Source organism: Pongo abelii, chromosome 11 (genome assembly GCF_028885655.2).
Source record: "Pongo abelii isolate AG06213 chromosome 11, NHGRI_mPonAbe1-v2.0_pri, whole genome shotgun sequence".
NCBI lineage: Eukaryota > Metazoa > Chordata > Mammalia > Primates > Hominidae > Pongo > Pongo abelii.
Window position 1 is genome coordinate 104,199,170 of NC_071996.2, and position 19,724 is coordinate 104,218,893.

General features: G+C 39.1%; 1 protein-coding gene and 1 long non-coding RNA gene across 24 annotated transcripts in view; one reads left to right on the forward strand and one right to left on the reverse strand.

Annotated features, from left to right (window-relative positions):
• Nucleotides 1–19,724, forward strand: part of LOC129058098 (uncharacterized) — a 53,748-nt gene that overhangs the window by 18,371 nt on the left and 15,653 nt on the right. The gene's annotated exons all lie outside the window — the stretch shown is intronic.
• HYCC2 (hyccin PI4KA lipid kinase complex subunit 2) overlaps nt 1–19,724 on the reverse strand; it is a 145,624-nt gene that overhangs the window by 8,918 nt on the left and 116,982 nt on the right. For 15 of the 23 annotated variants that reach the window (XM_063712462.1, XM_054548652.2, XM_063712464.1 and 12 more), the window contains 5 exons: nt 15,724–15,819; nt 11,151–11,267; nt 10,545–10,632; nt 5,567–5,726; nt 4,670–4,837 (listed from right to left, as the gene is read on the reverse strand). In XM_063712462.1, the coding sequence (XP_063568532.1) occupies nt 4,670–4,837; nt 5,567–5,726; nt 10,545–10,632; nt 11,151–11,267; nt 15,724–15,819 (629 nt within the window). 23 annotated transcript variants of the gene reach the window in all.

Here is a 19,724-nt window from a genome sequence, read left to right on the forward strand (position 1 = left end):
TACTATAGTGTCCCATCACATTTCATTTCATGCAGAAACTGCAGTTAACAAAATAATTTATTTATTGATTTATTTTTTTTGAGACAGAGTCTTGCTCTGTCACCCAGACTGGAGTGCAGTGGCACGATCTCCAGCTCACTGCAACCTCTGCCTCCCAGGTTCAAGTAATTCTCCTGCCTCAGCCTCCCGAGTAGCTGGGATTACAGGTGTGTGTCACCACGCCCAGCTAATTTTTGTATTTTTAGTAGAGACGGGGTTTCACCATGTTGGCCAGGCTGGTCTCCAACTCCTGACCTCAAGTGATCTGCCCACCTCAGCCTCCCAAAGTGCTGGGATTACAGGCATGAGCCACCGCGCCCGGCCAACAACAGAATTCTTATCTTGGGTTTTTGTAGGAAGAAGAGAAGAATATATAATATACTGAGCTTGCAGTTTACAGAAAGCCAATTCTCTTACTGAGAGTATGATCAACATTCTCTTAGAAAGTAATACATTTGCTTCTTTCAGTAACTCATATTGGTTTGCTACCTATTAAATACATTTTCCAGACTTCCGTAAAGTTTAATCTGAATCTACAAAACAGATGTCAACATTACAGGTAAGGTAAAAATGTTAGGAAAGAATCTAAACAAATATTAGAGATATAGGTTACCTAAGCAAAATATATACAAAATATTTAAACACAATCTTTTATTTAACATAGCACCTGGAAAAATGAACTATTTATTTAGCTATATTTACTCATATGGATTATTTTCTTCCTTCTAAAGAATGAAATACGCTATCCTTAAAGCAAAAGGCACCTTATTATATCCAGAAGTTTAATAATCTTTAATCATCATGCAAAGCCATATGAAAATGCATTTACTAAGAAAAGTAGCAGCTGACACCACTTCTCTCAACCTCTTCAAAAGAACTGTATATAATGTACTTTTATAATGTACCTCAAAATAAAAACTTTAAATTATATTCATATGATACATTTTAGTAATTTACTTACAATTAGTATAAAGAACTCCAAAATGCCCAAGAAAGGATAGTTATTGGGTCAGAATTGATATTAGTGATATAAAACTGGGAGTGAACAGAAATGTATCATTAGGTATATTTATTAGGAAAGAAGACTGAGAGACTTAGTGCTAGCTTCTGAATCTTGCTACATGCAGATCTGATGCCAAGCAATATGGCCATAAAAAGATGATAACATAAAAGCCACCATGCAAGAGAATCTATTGATATTTTATAGACTAAGAAATGCTTAGTATATATAATGGAATACTGATTGTACTTTAATCACAGGTATTATCTTCAGTTTAGTAATAATTTTTAAAAACATTTATTTATTTTTATTATATATTTTTTGAAACAAGGTCTCACTCTGTTGTATAGGCTGGAGTGCAGTGGCACGATCACAGCCCACTGTAGCCTCAACCTCCCATGCTCAAGTGATCCTCCCACCTCAGCCTCTCAAGTAGCTGGGACTACAGGCATCTGCCACCATGCTTGGCTAATTTTTGTATATTTTGTAGAGATGGGGTTTTGCCATGTTGCCCAGGCTGGTCTCAAACTCCTGGGCTTAAGCAATCCACCTGCCTGGGCCTCCCAAAGTGCTGAGATTATAGGCATGAGCCATCGTGCCTGGCCAGTTTAGTAATAATCTTAACTCCAGCTTTAAAAATCACAAATAGAATGTACTTGACAATCAGGAGAAAAGTAAGTGATGGGCTTATATTGTCCCTTCAATTTCAACATGTAATAAACCCAATTTTAATTATAAAATTATTTAAAACCATCATAGCAGAAAACTAGTCAATAATCTATGTTAATCCAAAAGCTTGAGCAGAGTTCAGAAGTACCAAGACTTTTCATAGGTTTTAGTAATTTCCTTTCTTCTGTTTAAGAAGCTTGGTGGGGTATGGTGGCTTACGCCTGTAATCCCAACATTTTGGGAAGCCAAGACAGGCAGATCCCTTGAATTGAGGAGTTTGAGACCAGCCTGGGCAAATGGCAAGATCTTATCTCCATAAAAAGTTAAAAAATTAGCCAGAGGTGATGGCACCCACCTATAGTCCCAGCTACTCAGGAGGCAATGGTGGAAGGATCACTTAAGTCCAGGAACTCGAGGTGGCAGTGAGCTATGAATCTTAAGGAGGCTGGGTGCAGTGGGTCACACCTGGGGAGGCCAAGACAGGAGGATTGCTTGAGCCTGGGAGTTCAAGACTAGCCTGGGCAACATAGCAAGACCCCATCTCTACAAACAATTTAAAAATTAACTGGGCATGATGACATGCCTGTTGTCCTAGCTACTGAGAAGGCTGAGGCCAGAGGTTTGCTGGAGCCCAGGAGTCTGAGGTTACAGTGAGCTATGACTGTGCCACTACACTCCAGCCTGGGCAACAGAGTGAGACCATCTGGGGGTCGAGAAAAAACCCTCAAGAAAGAAAAAGGCAATTGTGTCTCAAAACATTTTTCCTTTGTAATTTTCTCCAAAGGTGATAACAATACTGTTCATGGTCCAAAGAGGAGACATCTGAAATGGAATTTTTTTCTTATTTTTTTTATTCCTTTTTGTATTTACACTGAACCCCAAGAAGCTATGAAATGGATTTTTAATGAACTTTTCTATTCATGGCTGACTTTACTTACACATTTGGCTTCTGTTAATATTGATTTAAAACTACAAATAGGCCAGGGGCGGTGGCTCATGCCTGTAATCCCGGCACCCTGGGAGGCTGAGGTGGGCAGATTGCGTGAGCCCAGGAGTTTGAGACCAGCCTAGACAACATGGCAAAACCCCATCTCTACTAAAAATACAAAAAAACTAGCCGGCTGTGGTGGCGTGCCTGTAGTCCTATCTATTCCAGAGGCTGAGGTGGGAGGATCACTTGAGACCAGGAAGTCGAGGCTACAGTGAGCCTTGATTGTGCCACTGCACTCTTGCCTGGGCAACGTGAGTGAGATCCTGCCTCAAAAAAATAAATAAATAAAACTACAAATAATCTGGATTAAAAGGTAAAATAAGGAAACATTCCTCTTTCCTTGTGGCTACACCCTCTCCCTCCCTCCCCCAAATTGAAATTTTACCAGTGATAGATATTAAAATAGGATATTTTAATATTTTATAGGATATTAAAAAGGAACTACTATTTTGGTTCATTTGTTTCAAAGTGTATGACTCAATGTATTGAAAGGAATGCTTCAACCTAATCCCACACTTTCTGGAATGTCAGCAACTGTTGATTAACATAGTACTATATTTAGCATAAATACTTCCAATATTCTAGCAATAGTAGTAGATAAGTGGCTCAGTCATTCAGGAATGTTCAGTTTAGGCCAACTCTGGGTCCCACATCTATTCATCTTCTTATTGTTATGTGTTTATACAAGATAAAACTTACTCCTAGGGATAATGTAATAAGATTCAGGGAAAAAAGGGAAGGCTGCATCTTTCAGAGCCACTTAAAGGATCTCTCAAACAGCACCAACTTTTTTGGGTCCCTAGGTCATGCACATGCAACACTGTTAAATGAATTAAGGTCAATCTGGGTAAATGGGCAAGGGAACAGAGGGTAGATTTAGATTCTTACTGAGCATGCTCAAATTTCTAATGCACCAAAGAGCAAGAGTTCCCTATGGTGGAAATTAACTGCTTTATGTATGTTTGGTCTTTAAGTAAAAATATATAACCTCTTTTAAAGCTACTTGCTTGATTTCATAAATAAGTATAAAGGTTCCACAGTAGCAATACATTAAATAATTTTTTAAAAACTGGCTACAGTTCCCTCTTTTACAAAGCTAAAAATTCCTATGGCATTACATGCAAAACAGCAAGTAAATACTTTTCCAACAAAGAGAAGCATTCTTTTACAGATAGGGGTTTGGGGGGAAGGGTATTAAAAAACCCCTCCATGTTGCGATACCTACATTGTAGAAATAAGGCTCTACTAGGATATCTGACCTCTAAATAGAATAATACATTTTAATTCCATTGAATTGAATACAACCATTATTTACAATAAATTGTAAAACGTACTGTGCATCAGGATAGCACATTTATAGAAGGTATCAGTAGTTTACTAGTTAGGCCTAAGCAACTTAATCTACAGATGATAAAGCCAATGAATATCAGCATACTTTGTCAAAGAGCTGAGAAATTCTCCATTGAACACCGTAGAATTACAGATAAATCAGCTGGCTCCACTTCAATATCTTAAAGATAATATGCTAATGTTTTAAAACTCTCTTCACAAAATTTTAAAGAATAAATTATTGTATAAATAAAATCATTCATATTGATGAATAAGGCTCATGTCCACTGGGTGCATTTTTCTTTCCTAATGTTAGAATAAACATGCTCAGTAATAAAAAAATTCCAAGCATTTGCAGACCTTTTGGAGACAGGACCCTGCCTTGTTAGTAGCCATGCCAAGCTGTTCCTTGATTACACAGGGATGCAGACTCCAGGCCAGCACAAATGGTAACTAAAGATTGCACCTGACCTGGTGCTATGCATATGAGGAGGGAGGGTGCTTTGCAAGGAGAAGCTAATACACCCTGGGGTACTGGAAACACACATTAGAATGGAAAGATGCTCTGCTTGGGGATAGAGAGCCAGGATCCTTCTCCAGCAACTGCCTCACTGACTGCTGCCTCCTCATCTCTGTCCTACCCTCTGTTGTGGCTGTTGCTGAGTTGGGCTCCGGCGAGCCATGCTCAGGGGTCCTGCGCACCAGCACCTCCCCCTCTTGCACACGTTTGATCCCTAGGTCAGTGGAGCCGTGTTGGATCGGGGAGCCAGGAATACTCGAGTCAGCCTCGTTTGAGAAGTCAAAGCCATCTGGGATTCAACATATAAAATTTTAGTGCTTTTATGCTGCTCTATTATTTTCTGAGCATTTTGACCCAGGCAGATAAGAGAATGTATATATGGATATGATATAAACACAAACACTATTTATATAGTTACATGTGTGTGCACAGCATGCACACACATAAGGCAGCAGATGAACAATGTGAGGTTTGCAAATGAATTAAGACAGAAAAATCAGGATCATTAAAATGGCAATATCTCTTAGGCAAGACAGCTTGACTATTCAAGTACCATGTGTATGAAATACTGCTGGATTCAGCACTTACAAAAAAACGAAAGGCAAAGATAAAAATCCAAAATCAAGAATGAATCATTTTATGAATAGCTTGCATTATACTGTTAGTTTGGCCAGTTATATAGTTTTTCCCACAGTGCTCATATGTGCACCTTTTTTTTTCCAGTATGGTAACAAGGTTAAAGCAACTTCTTTCCTATTGTTCTTATTTAGTTCAAAAAAAGACAAAATTTAACCTCATCTTATTTTGTTTTAATCTTCATACAGCAATCTAAACATCTATTTTATAAATACATATTAAAATAACTTTAGACATTTAGTCACATTTCTAGTGATATTTTTAACAAAAAAATTTACTTTAATTATACAGGGTCTTTTAATATCATGTGCTAAGACAGTCTGTAAAAACAGTGATAAATTTACTTGACTCCATGTGTGGACTATGGGGATTTTGTACTCACCTTCTCTTCTCCATCTATGACGACGGATTGAAGCTGTTGTAATTGCAGTCCGAGAAATCCTCGGCACCGTTGGAGTGACTTCAACTTTAAGGACTTTCTGGCCTTCTTGTGTAGAATCAGGAGCATCAAATGGTAATGAGTTTTTCATGGCATTGGCAACCTACAATGATAATATAAGTCTATACAAGTTTACAATCAATATGCAGTTTTTGTTTATACTACATGTGTCCATAATTTTCGAATATGTATTTAAAATTTGCATTATAATGTGTAATCAATGTATCTTTTTATTATTATTATTATTATTATTATACTTTAAGTTTTAGGGTACATGTGCACAACGTGTAGGTTAGTTACATATGTATACATGTGCCATGCTGGTGTGCTGCACCCATTAACTCGTCATTTAGCATTAGGTATATCTCCTAATGCTATCCCTCCCCCCTACCCCCACCCCACAACAGTCCCCAGAGTGTGATGTTCCCCTTCCTGTGTCCATGTGTTCTCATTGTTCAATTCCCACCTATGAGTGAGAACATGCAGTGTTTGGTTTTTTGTCCTTGCGATAGTTTACTGAGAATGATGATTTCCAATTTCATCCATGTCCCTACAAAGGACATGAACTCATCATTTTTTATGGCTGCATAGCATTCCATGGTGTATATGTGCCACATTTTTTAATCCAGTCTATCATTGTTGGACATTTGGATTGGTTCCAAGTCTTTGCTATTGTGAATAGTGCCACAATAAACATACGTGTGCATATGTCTTTATAGCAGCATGATTTATAGTCCTTTGGGTATATACCCAGTAATGGGATGGCTGGGTCAAATGGTATTTCTAGTTCTAGATCCTTGAGGAATCGCCACACTGACTTCCACAATGGTTGAACTAGTTTACAGTCCCACCAACAGTGTAAAAGTGTTCCTATTTCTCCACATCCTCTCCAGCACCTGTTGTTTCCTGACTTTTTAATGACTGCCATTCTAACTGGTATGAGATGGTATCTCACTGTGGTTTTGATTTGCATTTCTCTGATGGCCAGTGATGGTGAGCATTTTTTCATGTGCTTTTTGGCTGCATAAATAGAAAATTTTCGCAACCTACTCATCTGACAAAGGGCTAATGCCCAGAATCTACAATGAACTCAAACAAATTTACAAGAAAAAAACAAACAACCCCACCAAAAAGTGGGCGAAGGACATGAACAGACACTTCTCAAAATAAATGTATCTTTGTTGTTCTGTATTCTTTTAAGCAGGCTTTTCAAATGAGAATTTCTAAAATATGAGTCACATACCCCACTGATGCCTTAAAATTGTTGACTTTCAAAGAGAAAAAGCATTCCAAAGAAAGAATTAACATATAAACTCTGATTATGAGACAATTTGGAATTGTCTGATTCTTCAGATGATAAATAACATGCAAAATTTAATCTCTGATAAACATTAGGATGTTCTCCACTCTTCTGTTTCCATGAGGAGAAATGTTCCCTAAATACTTCTGGCATTTTGTCCTACCATTTTCTGCTCCCTGAAGAGGAAAGTGACATACCTGATAATTGCCATTTGACTGATGCATGTTTCCTAATTGGGTTGTACTAATCTAGCAAAAATCTTGAGCTAAAGGATTGTCTTGCTCCTTCCCTCTCCACTTGGACAAGCCCACGTGGAATTAAGCAGCCTGGATAGGTGTGCCTGATCAGCTCACTCAAACATTCTTTCCAGTGGGCTGTTCCAAGGTCTAGATGTGAAGGAAAGTTGAGTCTTTCAATTTAGCTTTTAACAGTAATGAAAATACTTGTTCCCCATCTACCAACAGTTTTTCTGTTTATCACGTGGCTCTAGATTTGAATAGGGAAAAAAGGTATTATTATTGGGTCCCTCAGAGACCACTGACAATAAAGGAATACTGTTAGTAACACTAGAGTTACTAATCTCTTTAACTGTATTGCCTTGGAAATGCCACCTCTACTTAATTTACAAGATTGTTGAAAGGATAAACTATTAATTTAAAGAGATTCATAAGTTCAAGGTACTACTATGATGATATAATTTTTTAATCTTTTTATCCATTTGTTTTAATATAACTTAGGGTAAGATTAGGAAACAAATGGGAATTCAAATGGAGAATTACTGCAAATGCTACCTCAATAAATTTATATTTAGCTTAAAATATTTTTAAAATGATATAAATAAAATGGCTTTAGAAAAGCTGGGCCAGGCAAGGTGGCTCATGCCTGTAATCCCACCACTTTGAGAGGCTGAAGCAGGCAGATCACTTGAGTCCAGGAATTTGAGACCAGAGACCAGACTGGGCAACATGGTGAGACCTCGTCTCCACAAAAAAATACGAAAATTTGCCGGGTGTACTGGTATGCACCTGTAGTCCCAGCTACTCAGGAGGCTGGGGCAGGAGGACCACTTGAGCCCGGAAGGTGGATGTTACAGTGAACTGTGATCACACCACTGCACTCCAGTATAGGTGACAGAGTGAGACCCTGTCTCAAAAACTAATAGTAATTTTTTGAAACAATAAAATAAAAAGCTGTATTCTTACAATGCTGCAAGTAGAATATAGTATTTTAAGAATACTGTTATCAAAATATTACAAAAAGCTTAGGAAATTGGAAAGGAATAAAAATCCATAGTCAAATCACCTAGACAACTATTATAGCATTTTGTATGTTTCCTCTGTCCTGTCTAGATCTAAAAAATAGTTGTATACTGTTTTTCTACCTCATACAAGGTAGCACTTCTCTTTAATATAAAACCTCAAATATATAATCTCATCAAGTAAATATTATATAACTTAAATCATTCTCTGCTGTGGGACATTTAGACTGTTTTTATTCCTTTGCAATTAGAAATAAAAATGTAATGTTGTGCTTATAATACATTGTCTTTGGTATTTATAATTTTGGTATCAAATTTAAGTTTAGTTTCCTGGAATACATTGCTAGACATGGGATAGAGGGTCAAAGAAATAAACACACATTACCAAACTGCTTCTTCAGGGGACAGTCAAGAGTTGTGTCATACTACCACTGTAACATAAAGAATGCCTTCCTCACTCCACTACTGGATATTTACATTTGTTTTTTTTTTGTTTTTTTTGAAACAGGGTCTTGCTCTGTCACCCAGGCTAGAGTGCAGTAGCACGATCTCAGCCCACTGCAACCTCTGTCTCCCAGGTTCAAGCAATTATCATGCCTCAGCCTCCCAAGCAGCTGGAATTACAAGTGTGTACCACCACACCCAGCTAAATTTTTTTTTCTTTTTTTTTTTTTTCAAATGGGGTCTCACTCTGTCGCCCAGGCTGAGGTGCAATGGCACGATTTCGGCTCACTGCAATCTCCACCTCCCAGGTTTAAGCAATTCTCTGCCTCAGCCTCCCAAGTAGCTGGGATTACAGGCACCCGCCACCACGCCCGGCTAATTTTTTGTATTTTTAGTAGAGATGGGGTTTCACCATCTTGGACAATCTGGTCTTGAACTCCTGACCTCGTGATACACCCGCCTCGGCCTCCCAAAGTGCTGGGATTACAGGTGTGAGCCACAGCCCCTGGCCTTAAATTTTTTATTTTTTTGTAGAGACGGGGTTTTGCCATGTTGGCCAGGCTGGTCTTGAACTTGTGGCCTCAGGTGATCCACCCACCTCAGCCTCCCAAAGTGCTGAGATTACAGGCATGAGCCACTGCACCCAGCCTTACATTTGTTTTTTAATTGATCACTTACCATTTGGAGATTTGTTTATTTTGTGGGAGAGTACAAAATCTTTTAACATAGAATGAAATATTAATTTGCTTATTTGTATCATGACTGCTGAAAATACGTTTCTCAGTTTGTGCCCTGCATATATTAATTTTGCTTTTAAAAACGTGATGGAGGCCAGACGTGGTAGCTCACGCCTGTAATCCCAGCACTCTGGGAGGCCGAGGCAGGCAGATCACTTGAGATCAGGATTTCAAAACCAGCCTGGCCAACATAGTGAAACTCCATCTCTACTAAAAATACAAAAATTCGCTTTCGGAGGCCGAGGTGGGTGGATCACGAGGTCAGGAGATCGAGACCATCCTGGCTAATACAGTGAAACCCCATCTCTACTAAAAATATAAAAAATTAGCCAGGTGTGGTGGCACACGCCTGTAGTCCCAGCTACTCAGGAGGCTGAGGCAGGAGAATCACTTGAACCCAGGAGGCGGAGGTTGCAGTGAGCCAAGATCGCACCACTGCACTCCAGCATAGGAGACAGAGCAAGACTCCGTCTCAAAAAAAAAAAGAAAAAATCACCTGGGCATGGTGGTGCCTATAATCCCAGCTACTTGGTAGGCTGAGATGGGAGGATCGCTTGAACCCATGAGGCAGAAGTTGCAGTGAGCCAAGATCGCACCACTGCACTCCAGTCTGGGTGGCAGAGAGAGACTTTGTATCAAAAACAAAATAAAAATAAAAAATAAATTTAAAAAAACTGATGGAATAGGCTGGCTGTGGTGTCACACATCTGTAATTTCAGCACTCTGGGAGGTGGAGGCCAGCCTTGGCAACACAGAAAGACCCTGTCTCTACAAAAAAAATACAAAACAAGAAACAAAAAAACCCCCAAAAACCTAATGGCTTAGAATTTAGGTGTTTATGTTGGGGCGGGGGGGGGTGGGATCAATCTTATTTTAGTGACTTGTCCTATCATTTATGCTTAGAAAGTCTTCCCTTCTCTAGAAATCTGAATATTTAGAACCTTTTCTTCTCTCTGTTCTTAAAGGATTTCAAAACATTTAATTATTCACTTTATCCGAACTTTATTTTGGTACTAGAAGGTGGAAAGGACCTAAACCTATTTTGTTTTTTCTGTAACAGTTAACCAACTGTTATCATGGAATAAAAATTTTCCCCTAATTATTTGGATTGTCTTACATTTTTAACCTAGTACCTTTTTTAGGTACAAGTATATTTAATAAAGAGTAAAGATAATAACTTACCAATAGTGGTTGAGAAAAAAGCTCTAGCTGGGCTCTATAAATGATATCATCAAGAACTTCCTGGCCAAGGTCCCACTGCCCATTATACCTATGAAGAAGCAGATCATTTATACTCTTGAGCAAATATCTAATCTTCAGCACAACTTTTTAAATTGTTCCAAGTCCTGCTATTTTGGTTGTGAAGCAAAACTTTCATACCAAGTGTTATGTCATTTCATTTATAAACTATCCCACTTTTGGTTATAAAAACGATACAGATTTTAAATACTATGTTTACAAATGTTTCTTCACATAAATTGGTTTTTATTACATGCTGATATTTAGAGTAATCTTTTCAATGCATTCATGAAAACCTGGGTTATGAACTATGTAGAGATAGTTTTCCATACAGAAAACCTGACAATTTCTAGACTCCAATTTTAATGACTAGTTATGTTATATTTTGGCTTATTTAAAAGTACTAAAAGGAAACCATATTAGAAAAACAAGATAAGCCCATCATGGAACAAAAGATTCAGTATTGTGTCTGATAAGGAAGAAACAGAAATATTCAAAGTTTCTAAATATTAGGAAGAATTCATACAATTTTATATTCCACCTACTTACATGGCATAATAAACCCCTGTGAGAAGTTGCACCATAAATTCAGGATCCAATACTATTCGACCACAGAGTTCTTTCCAATGTTTTTCATGTTGCCGTGGAAACCCACTCACACAAACCCTAGGAAAATACACTATTTAACATGTGATTTCCAGATTCATTAAATAAAATAGTTTTTGTTTTCCTAAATTCATTTATTCAATTTATTCATTCCTCAAGTATTTATTGAGTGCCTGTTATATACCAGTCATTGTTCTGGGCCTAGGCATACAGTTGTGAACAGGTGAAAGACAAAAAATAAAAAATAAAAATGAAATCTGTGCTCTCATAAAACACTCATTCTAGTGGACTGCCCGTAAAAGCAACTTTTCCAAAATAGCTAACCATCTCTTTCACAATCATCCTTCTTTTTCTTCACACACATACACACAAAAATGTCTAACTTTTACTCACCCCAAATTGTATCAGGGTGAATTACTGGGAAGTATAGAGATCTCAAAACAAAAGGACATTTCAAAATACTGTTGTCTGTGAGGCCCTTTTTAAACAAAGAACTATAAACAACTCCCTAACATCCATTCCGTCTCATTAAGTGATGCTTCCAAAAAAGTTATGCTTGATAATGATAAACAGTTGTAATATACTACATTATTTAATCAATTAATTTAGTAAGATAATTATAATAGTGAGTCCAGAAGAAATCTTTCAGTGTTTAGTGCCTTATGGTCTTGGGAAATTTTTTTTTAATTGTTTATATATTTTTTGTAGCAGAGATATACAATAAAAGACCTGCAATTTAAAAATAGCATTATATGGCCAGGCGTGGTGGCTCACGCCTATAATCCTAGCACTTTGGGAGGCCGAGGCATGCTGATACTTAGATGCTGATATTTAGAGTAATCTTTTTTAATACTTAGATGCTGATATTTAGAGTAATATTTAGTGGATCACGAGGTCAGGAGATCGAGACCATCCTGGCTAACACGGTGAAACCCCATCTCTACTAAAAATACAAAAAAAAAAAATTAGCCGGGCATGGTGGTGGGTGCCTGTAGTCCCAGCTACGAGAATGGCGTGAACCTGGGAAGCGGAGCTTGCAGTGAGCCGAGATCGCGCCACTTCACTCCAGTCTGGGTGACAGAGCGAGACTCCATCTCAAAAATAAATACATAAATAAATAAAAATAGCATTATATTAAGATAAAACTATGTGGGGAAAGGGGAATGGAAATTTATTCTTCAATTTCAAGGAGAAAAAGGAATAAATGTAATGTTAGACCATTAAAGTTTCTTCATTTATTCCTCAAATGGATGATGGTGAGTATCACATCACTATGGTATTTACATTACATATATTTAAAACAGTGACCCAATAGTTATTTTTTTAATTATGTAGATACTTCCATACTAGAAATTATATCATTTCCTTTTTTTTTTTTTGAGATGGAGTCTCGCTCTGCCGCCCAGGCTGGAAGTACAGTGGCCTGATCTCGGCTCACTGCAACCTCTGCCTCCCAGGTTCAAGCAATTCACCCACCTCAGCCTCCCGAGTAGCCTCCTGAGTAGCGGACTACAGGCATGTGCCACCACTCCCGGCTAATTAGTAGAGACAGGGTTTCACCATATTGGCCAGGCTGGTCTCAAACCCCTGACCTCAGGTGATATGCCCACCTTGGACTCCCAAAGTGCTAGGATTAGAGGCATGAGCCACCGCGCCTAGCCTAGAAATTATATCATTTCTACCTATTTAAGATAGGATGAAAATGTTTTAATGCCAACTTAACAACGTACAAGGAGTACACAGTTTTTCAAAATTCTGTAGAGGATATATGAACAAAAGAACAAAAGTTTGAGGACCACTAAACTCCGCTATCATTTTTGTTATTAAGAAATTCTATTAGACTGGGTGTGGTGACTCATGCCTATAATCCCAGTACTTTGGGAGACCAAGGTAGGAAGATCACTTGAGGCCAGGAGTTCAAGACCAGCTTGGACAACACAGTGAGACCCCATCTCTATAACAAATTTAAAAATTAGCCAAGTATGGTGACACATCCCTATAGTCATAGCTAATAAAGAGGCTGAGGTGGAAGGACTGCTTGAGCCTAGGAGTTCAAGGCTGCAGTGAGCTATGTATAATGATTATGCCACTGCCTTCTAGCCTGGGTGACAGAGGAAGACTCTCAAAAGAAAAAAAAAAATCTATTGAAGGCCACAATAATGTTGCCAATAAGAGAGCCGGCAGTTTTCTTTTAATGAACCAAAAGTAATGAATTATAAATAAGTTTATCTGCAGATAGGCAGTAAGTGCTTAAGTAGCATCTAAATTAGAGACAAGAATTTTGTTAATCATGGTATTACAGTTAAGAGAAACAAATATTTTTAAGTAATCTATAAAATCAAAGTAACAGCTAATTTAGATGGGCAAAATTAATAAGTTTTGTTATAAGCAGGATCTCTTCCCAGTAACAAAATAGCATGTGACCTTGAGCAAAGCACTTGTGGTGGACAGACTCTTGGAGAGCCATGATCCCTATGATCTTTCTGGTATTCACACTGTGTCATGCCCTTCCCCTTCAGCAAGGGTGGGATCTACAGCTTGCTTCTAACCAATAGAATAAGGCAAAGGTGATGGGTTTCCATGATTATGTGTACATGAGTACGTTACATAAGGTAACAGGTCTTGCTGGAGTCTCACTCCTCCTACGTTGAAGAAGCAAGCTGCCATGTTGTAGGCTGCCTGTGTTGGGAGGCCAATGTGACAAGGAGCAAAGGATGGCTTCCAGCACACAGCCACAAAAAACCGAAGCCCTCAGTCCTATAGCCACAGGAACTCAATTCTGCCAACAAAACTTCTGAGCCTCAGATGAGACTGCAACTCCAGCTAACATCTTAACTGCAGTCTTGTAAGATGCTAAGCAGAGGACCCCAGCTAAGCCATCTGGATTCCTGACCCATAAAAATTGTGAAATAATAAATGTGTGATGTTTTAATCTGCTTAATTTGTAGCAATTCATTATGCAGTAATAGAAAACTAACACAACATTTAACCTTTTTGGGGGATTGATATCCTCAAGTAAAAATCATTTTGAAAGGCTAAATTCAGAATTCCTTCTATAACTGAACTTCTGTGACTCTAAACATCCATTGTCTCTGAACTAACTTATATCACTTAAATTTTTTCTTTTTTGAGACAAGGTCTCACTCTGTCACTCAGGCTGGGGTGCAGTGGCATGATCTTGGATCACTGCAACCCTGCCTCCCAGGTTCAAGTGATCCACATGCGTCAGCCTCCCAAATAGCTGGGATTATAGGCATGCACTACCACCCAGCTAATTTTTGTATTTTTGTATAGAGACAGGGTTTCACCATGTTGGCCAGGCTGGTCTCAAACTCCTGACCTCAGGCCTTGGCCTCCCAACGTGCTGGGATTACAGGCATGGGCCAATAACCCTGGCCTATGTTTTTTCTATAGTAGAAATTTAAGGCCAGGTGCGGTGGCTCATGCCTGTAATCCTAGCACTTTGGGAGGCCAGGGCAGGCAGATCACTTAATCCCAGGAGTTTGTGACCTGCCTGTGCAACATTGTGAAACCCGGTCTCTATTAAAAAAAAAAAAAAGCCCAGCATGGTGGTGGGCACCTGTAGTCCTAACTACTCAGAAGACTGAGGTGAGAAGATCACTTGAACCTGAGAGGCAAAGGTTGAATGAGCCAATATGGCACCACTGCACTCCAGTCTAGGTGACAGAACAAGATTTAAGCCTAAGTCTGTCCAAATTATTAGAAATTATGATTTAGTAAAGATTATAATCCATGAGATACAGAATATCCACCCCCCACATACAAATGAGACACACACATCATTGGTACTATTGCTAATCACTTTCTCCAAGACAGAGACAGTTATTTATGAAATGAATGGAAAGAGGTTCATACTCCTTAAGACTTTCCCCATATACAGCACTATTTTTTTCAAAGATCTCAAAGTGATTTACAAAAACTGGCAACCAGGGAATAAGATATATCACTAAACAACCCTAGATTTGGATGTCTTGGTACAACTCTACGTTCAGCTAGAAAATATTTCTTTAACGCTGAAAGCATTTTCAAGAATGCACGAGGACAGGCATGGTGGCTCACACCTGTACTCGCAGCACTTTGGAAGGCTGATGTGGCAAGAATGCTTGAGGCCAGAACTTCAAGACAAACCTGGGCAACATAGCAAGACCCTGTCTCTGCAAAAATTAGCTGAGAGTCGTGGTGTACACCTGTGGTCCCAGCTACTTGGGAGGCCCAGGCGGGAGGATGCCTTGAGCCAAGAAGGCTGAGAGCACAGTGAGCTATGATTGAGCCACTGTACTCCAGCCTGGGTGACAGAGAGAAATCCTATCTCATAACAACAACAACAACAACAAAAACAGCCTCATGAGGATAAGGACTCCTACAGGAATGCAAGCTCCATGAGTTTTGTTTACTGCTGTAATACCAGAAGTTAGAACAGTGCCTGGCTTAGAGAATGTGCTCAATAAATATCTGTCAAATAAATATGAAGATTAGTAATAATCACTCTTCTCACCTGGAACCCATCCGACAAAGAGATTGGTAAGATGAGGCAGGCATATATACAATAGCAGAATTATAACACAGCATGAGAAAACTCAGGACTTCAAACCTAAAAACAACAAATGCAAGGTTAAAAGGATTACAAATAATTACTTTTACTAGCAACTGGTTATGACAATGCCTTAATATTGACCTTTATGATTTCTTAATCAAATCAATATAGCATCTTCCTCAAAGTTTTCCCTGTTTATATTCTCCTTATTACAAGTCATATCCCTTGCTGTCATCTTGTCATCTATTTCCGTTTTTAAAAAATAAATCAGGCCAGGCGCAGTGGCTCAAGCCTGTAATCCCAGCACTATGGGAGGCCGAAGTGGGTGGATCACAAGGTCAGGAGATCGAGACCATCCTGGCTAACATGGTGAAACCCCGTCTCTATTAAAAATACAAAAATTAGGCAGGCGTGGTGGCACATGCCTGTAGTCCCAGCTACTCAGGAGGCTGAGGCAGGAGAATTGCTTGAAGCCGGGAGGCGGAGGTTGCAGTGAGCCGAGATTGTGCCACTGCACTCCAGCCTGGGCAACAGAGTGAGACTCCATCTCAAAAAATCAATCAATTAATCAATCAATCAATCAATCGTGCTTGAACAGATGACTCCCCTATGAATAAGTCTACCATCTTCCTACTGACTTCATAATAAAATCCAAACTTATCACAAGGTCCTTTAAAATCAAAGTCCTTCTTACAAGGTACTTTAAAATCCACCCTCATCCTTCCTCTCCAGCCTTACTTCCCTCCATTACCAACCACATATACCACACTTCATCAATCTTCTTACCATTCCAACAATATGCTGTAACCATTCAGAATCCCTTGCTTTAATGCTTGCTGCTCCTTCTTAATAGAATATACTTTTTTACTTGGGTGATTCCTGATAAGATTTCAAGTCCTAGATCAAATTTTTACCTTAGCCATAAAGCCCTTCTTAATTCTCTCTGCTAAAGTAAACCAGTCCCTTACCTGTGCAGCTCTAACATAGCATTTATCCCACTGAATTGTAATTTTACGCCTCTATGTCTCTTTTACCCATTTAGTAATAAAGCAACTTTAGAACAGAGATCCTGATTTATTCATCTCTATCATTAGTGTCCAGCACAGTGTCTAAAATAATTGTTTAATAAATACTTGTTGAAAGAATAAATAAATGCTTTCCTAACATTTATAATGTCTAAGAAAGTGGCTCCTAAATCTGAATGCACATTAGTTATTTAGAGACCTTTTTAAAAATATAAACTTCTATGTCTTAACCCAGCTGACCCACTTAAATCCTTGGGTAGGAACCAGGGAAGTTGTACCTCTAAAAAGCTTCCCATAGATGAATGGCGAAGGGTTTATGGAAACTCTTTGTACTATTTTAGCAATGTTTTTTGTAAGTCTGAAGTTATTTCAAAATGAAAAATTAAAAATCAAGTTGAAAGTCTGATCTGGAAGCAGCCATACTTTCAGATCCCTTCACTTTCTCCATATATCTAGGTAAAAGAATGGAGATTTATTCTCTGAAAGGATAAAAACGAATTTCTACCTGGGAGCCCCAGCTGTGATGGGGGTGGATGCCAAACTGAAAATAGGAAGATTAAGTGAAGTGAAATATACCTGACTAGATATTGCCAGTTGGCCACCAAAATACTAGCAACAAGATCTCTAGTTAAGATACCAGAAGAGTTGTTTCTAGGGAATTTGACCACTCTAAGAAAAATGACTTAATGATATGGACTTGGGAAATTTTCCAAATGAATGGCCTAGTGGGATCCTATGGTGAAGTTTATAGTCAGTTACTAGGTTGGTGCAAAAATTAAAAAAAAATTTTTTTAAATGGCAAAACCACAATAACTTTTACACCAATACTAGCTCAAATCACCCATATATTAACATGGTCAGAGCTTCTCATTTTTTATTCCCTCTCCCCACTTTTTTTTTTTTTTTTGAGACAGCATCTCGGTCTTGTCACCCAGGCTGAAGTATAATGGCACGATCTCGGCTCACTGCAACCTCCGCCTCCTAGGTTCAAGCCATTCTCTTGCCTCAGCCTCCTGAGTAGCTGGGATTACAGGTGCCCACCACTAAACTCGGCTAATTTTTTTTGTATTTTTAGTAGAGACAGGGTTTAACCATTTTGGCCAGGCTGGTCTCGAACTCCTGACCTCAGGTGATCTGTCTGCCTCGGCCTCCCAAAGTGCTGGGATTACAGGTGTGAGCCACCGCACCCAGCCTATTCCCCTATTCTTAAACATGAGGGAAAAAAGATTGCCAGACATCTAACGAACTCTACTAGGATGAAAAAGAGACTATAAAGAAATAGAAGGGCCAGGCGCAGTGGCTCACATCGGTAATCCCAGCACATTGGGAGGCCGAGGCGGGTGGATCGTAAGGTCAGGAGTTCGTGACAAGCCTGGCCAACATAGTGAAACCCCGTCTCTACTAAAAATACAAAAATTAGCTGGGCATGGTGGTGCGCGCCTGTAGTCCCAGTTACTCGGGAAGCTGAGGCAAGAGAATCACTTGAACTCGGGAGGCGGAGGTTGTGGTGAGCTGAGATCATGCCACTGCACTCCAGCCTGGGCAACAGAGCAAGACTCCATCTCAAAAAAAAAAAAAAAGAAATAGAAGGCTCGGTCCAGTAGGTCATTCCTGAAATCCCAGCACTTTGGGAGGCTGAGGCAGGGAGGATTGCTTGAGCTCACGCATTCAAGAGCAGCCTGGGTAACATATTGAGACCCCACTGGTACAAAAATAACTTTTTTAATTAGCGGGCCATGGCGGTAGTCCTAGTTATTCAGGAGGCTGAGGCAGGAGTACTTGAGCTCAGGAGGAGCACCTGAGCTCAGGGGTTCTAGGCTGCAGGCTGCAGTAAGCCATGATCATGCCACTGCACACCAGCCTGGGCAACAAAGCAAGACCCTGTCTTAAGAAAAAAAGAAAAATATGCAGAGCTAAAGCATATTTAGCTTTGGGGAAAAAAATGTATGTGTATTCCTGATAAAGCTGACTACATAAAAAACTAAAACATACAGCAAAAACAAGTAAATATCAGAATGCCATATCACTCTTTATACCCATTAAGATGGCTACAATCAAAAAGATGGAAAATAAGTGTGAGAATGCAGAGAAACTGCTATCCTCATACACTGTTGTAGAAACGTAAAATGGTACAGCTACTCTGGAAAGGAGCATGACAGTTCCTCAAGAAGTTAAGTGTTGAATTACCATATGACCTAGCAATTCTATTTCTAGGTATATACTAAAAAGAACTGAAAATGTATGTTCATACAAAAATTTGTGAATGCAAGTTCAAAACAGCTGTTGTGGTCTAAATTCATGTTGAAACTTAATCCTCAATATGGTGGTATTAAGAGGTGGGGACTTTGCAGCTGGGTGAGGTGGCTCATGCCTATAATCCCAGCACTCTGGGAGGCCAAGGCAGGTAGATCGCCTGAGGTCAGGAGTTCAAGACCAGCCTGGCCAACATAGTGAAATCCTGTCTCTACAAAAAAAAAAAAAAAAAAATTAGCCAGGCATGGTGTTGCACACCTGTAGTACCAATTATTCAAGTGGCTGAGGCAGGAGAATCACTTGAACCCAGGAGGCAGAGGGTGCAGTGAGCCAAGATCGTGACACTGGGTGTCAGAGCTAGACTCTATCTCAAAAAAAAAAAAAAAGAGATGGGGCCTTTGGGAAACGATTAGGTCATGACAGCTCTGCCCTCCTACATTTGATTATCTAGAAGGTGCCATCTATGAGGCAGAGACTATGAGCCCTTACTAGACACTGAATCTGCTGGCACTTTAAGCTTGTACTTTAGAATCTGCAGAACTGTGAGCAATACATTTCTATCGTTTATATATTACCCAGTCTAAGGTATTTTGTTATAGCAGCCCAAATAGACTAAAGAGAGCAGAGTTATTCATAACAGCCAAAAAAAGAAAAAATAGAAATAACTCGAATGTCCATCCACTA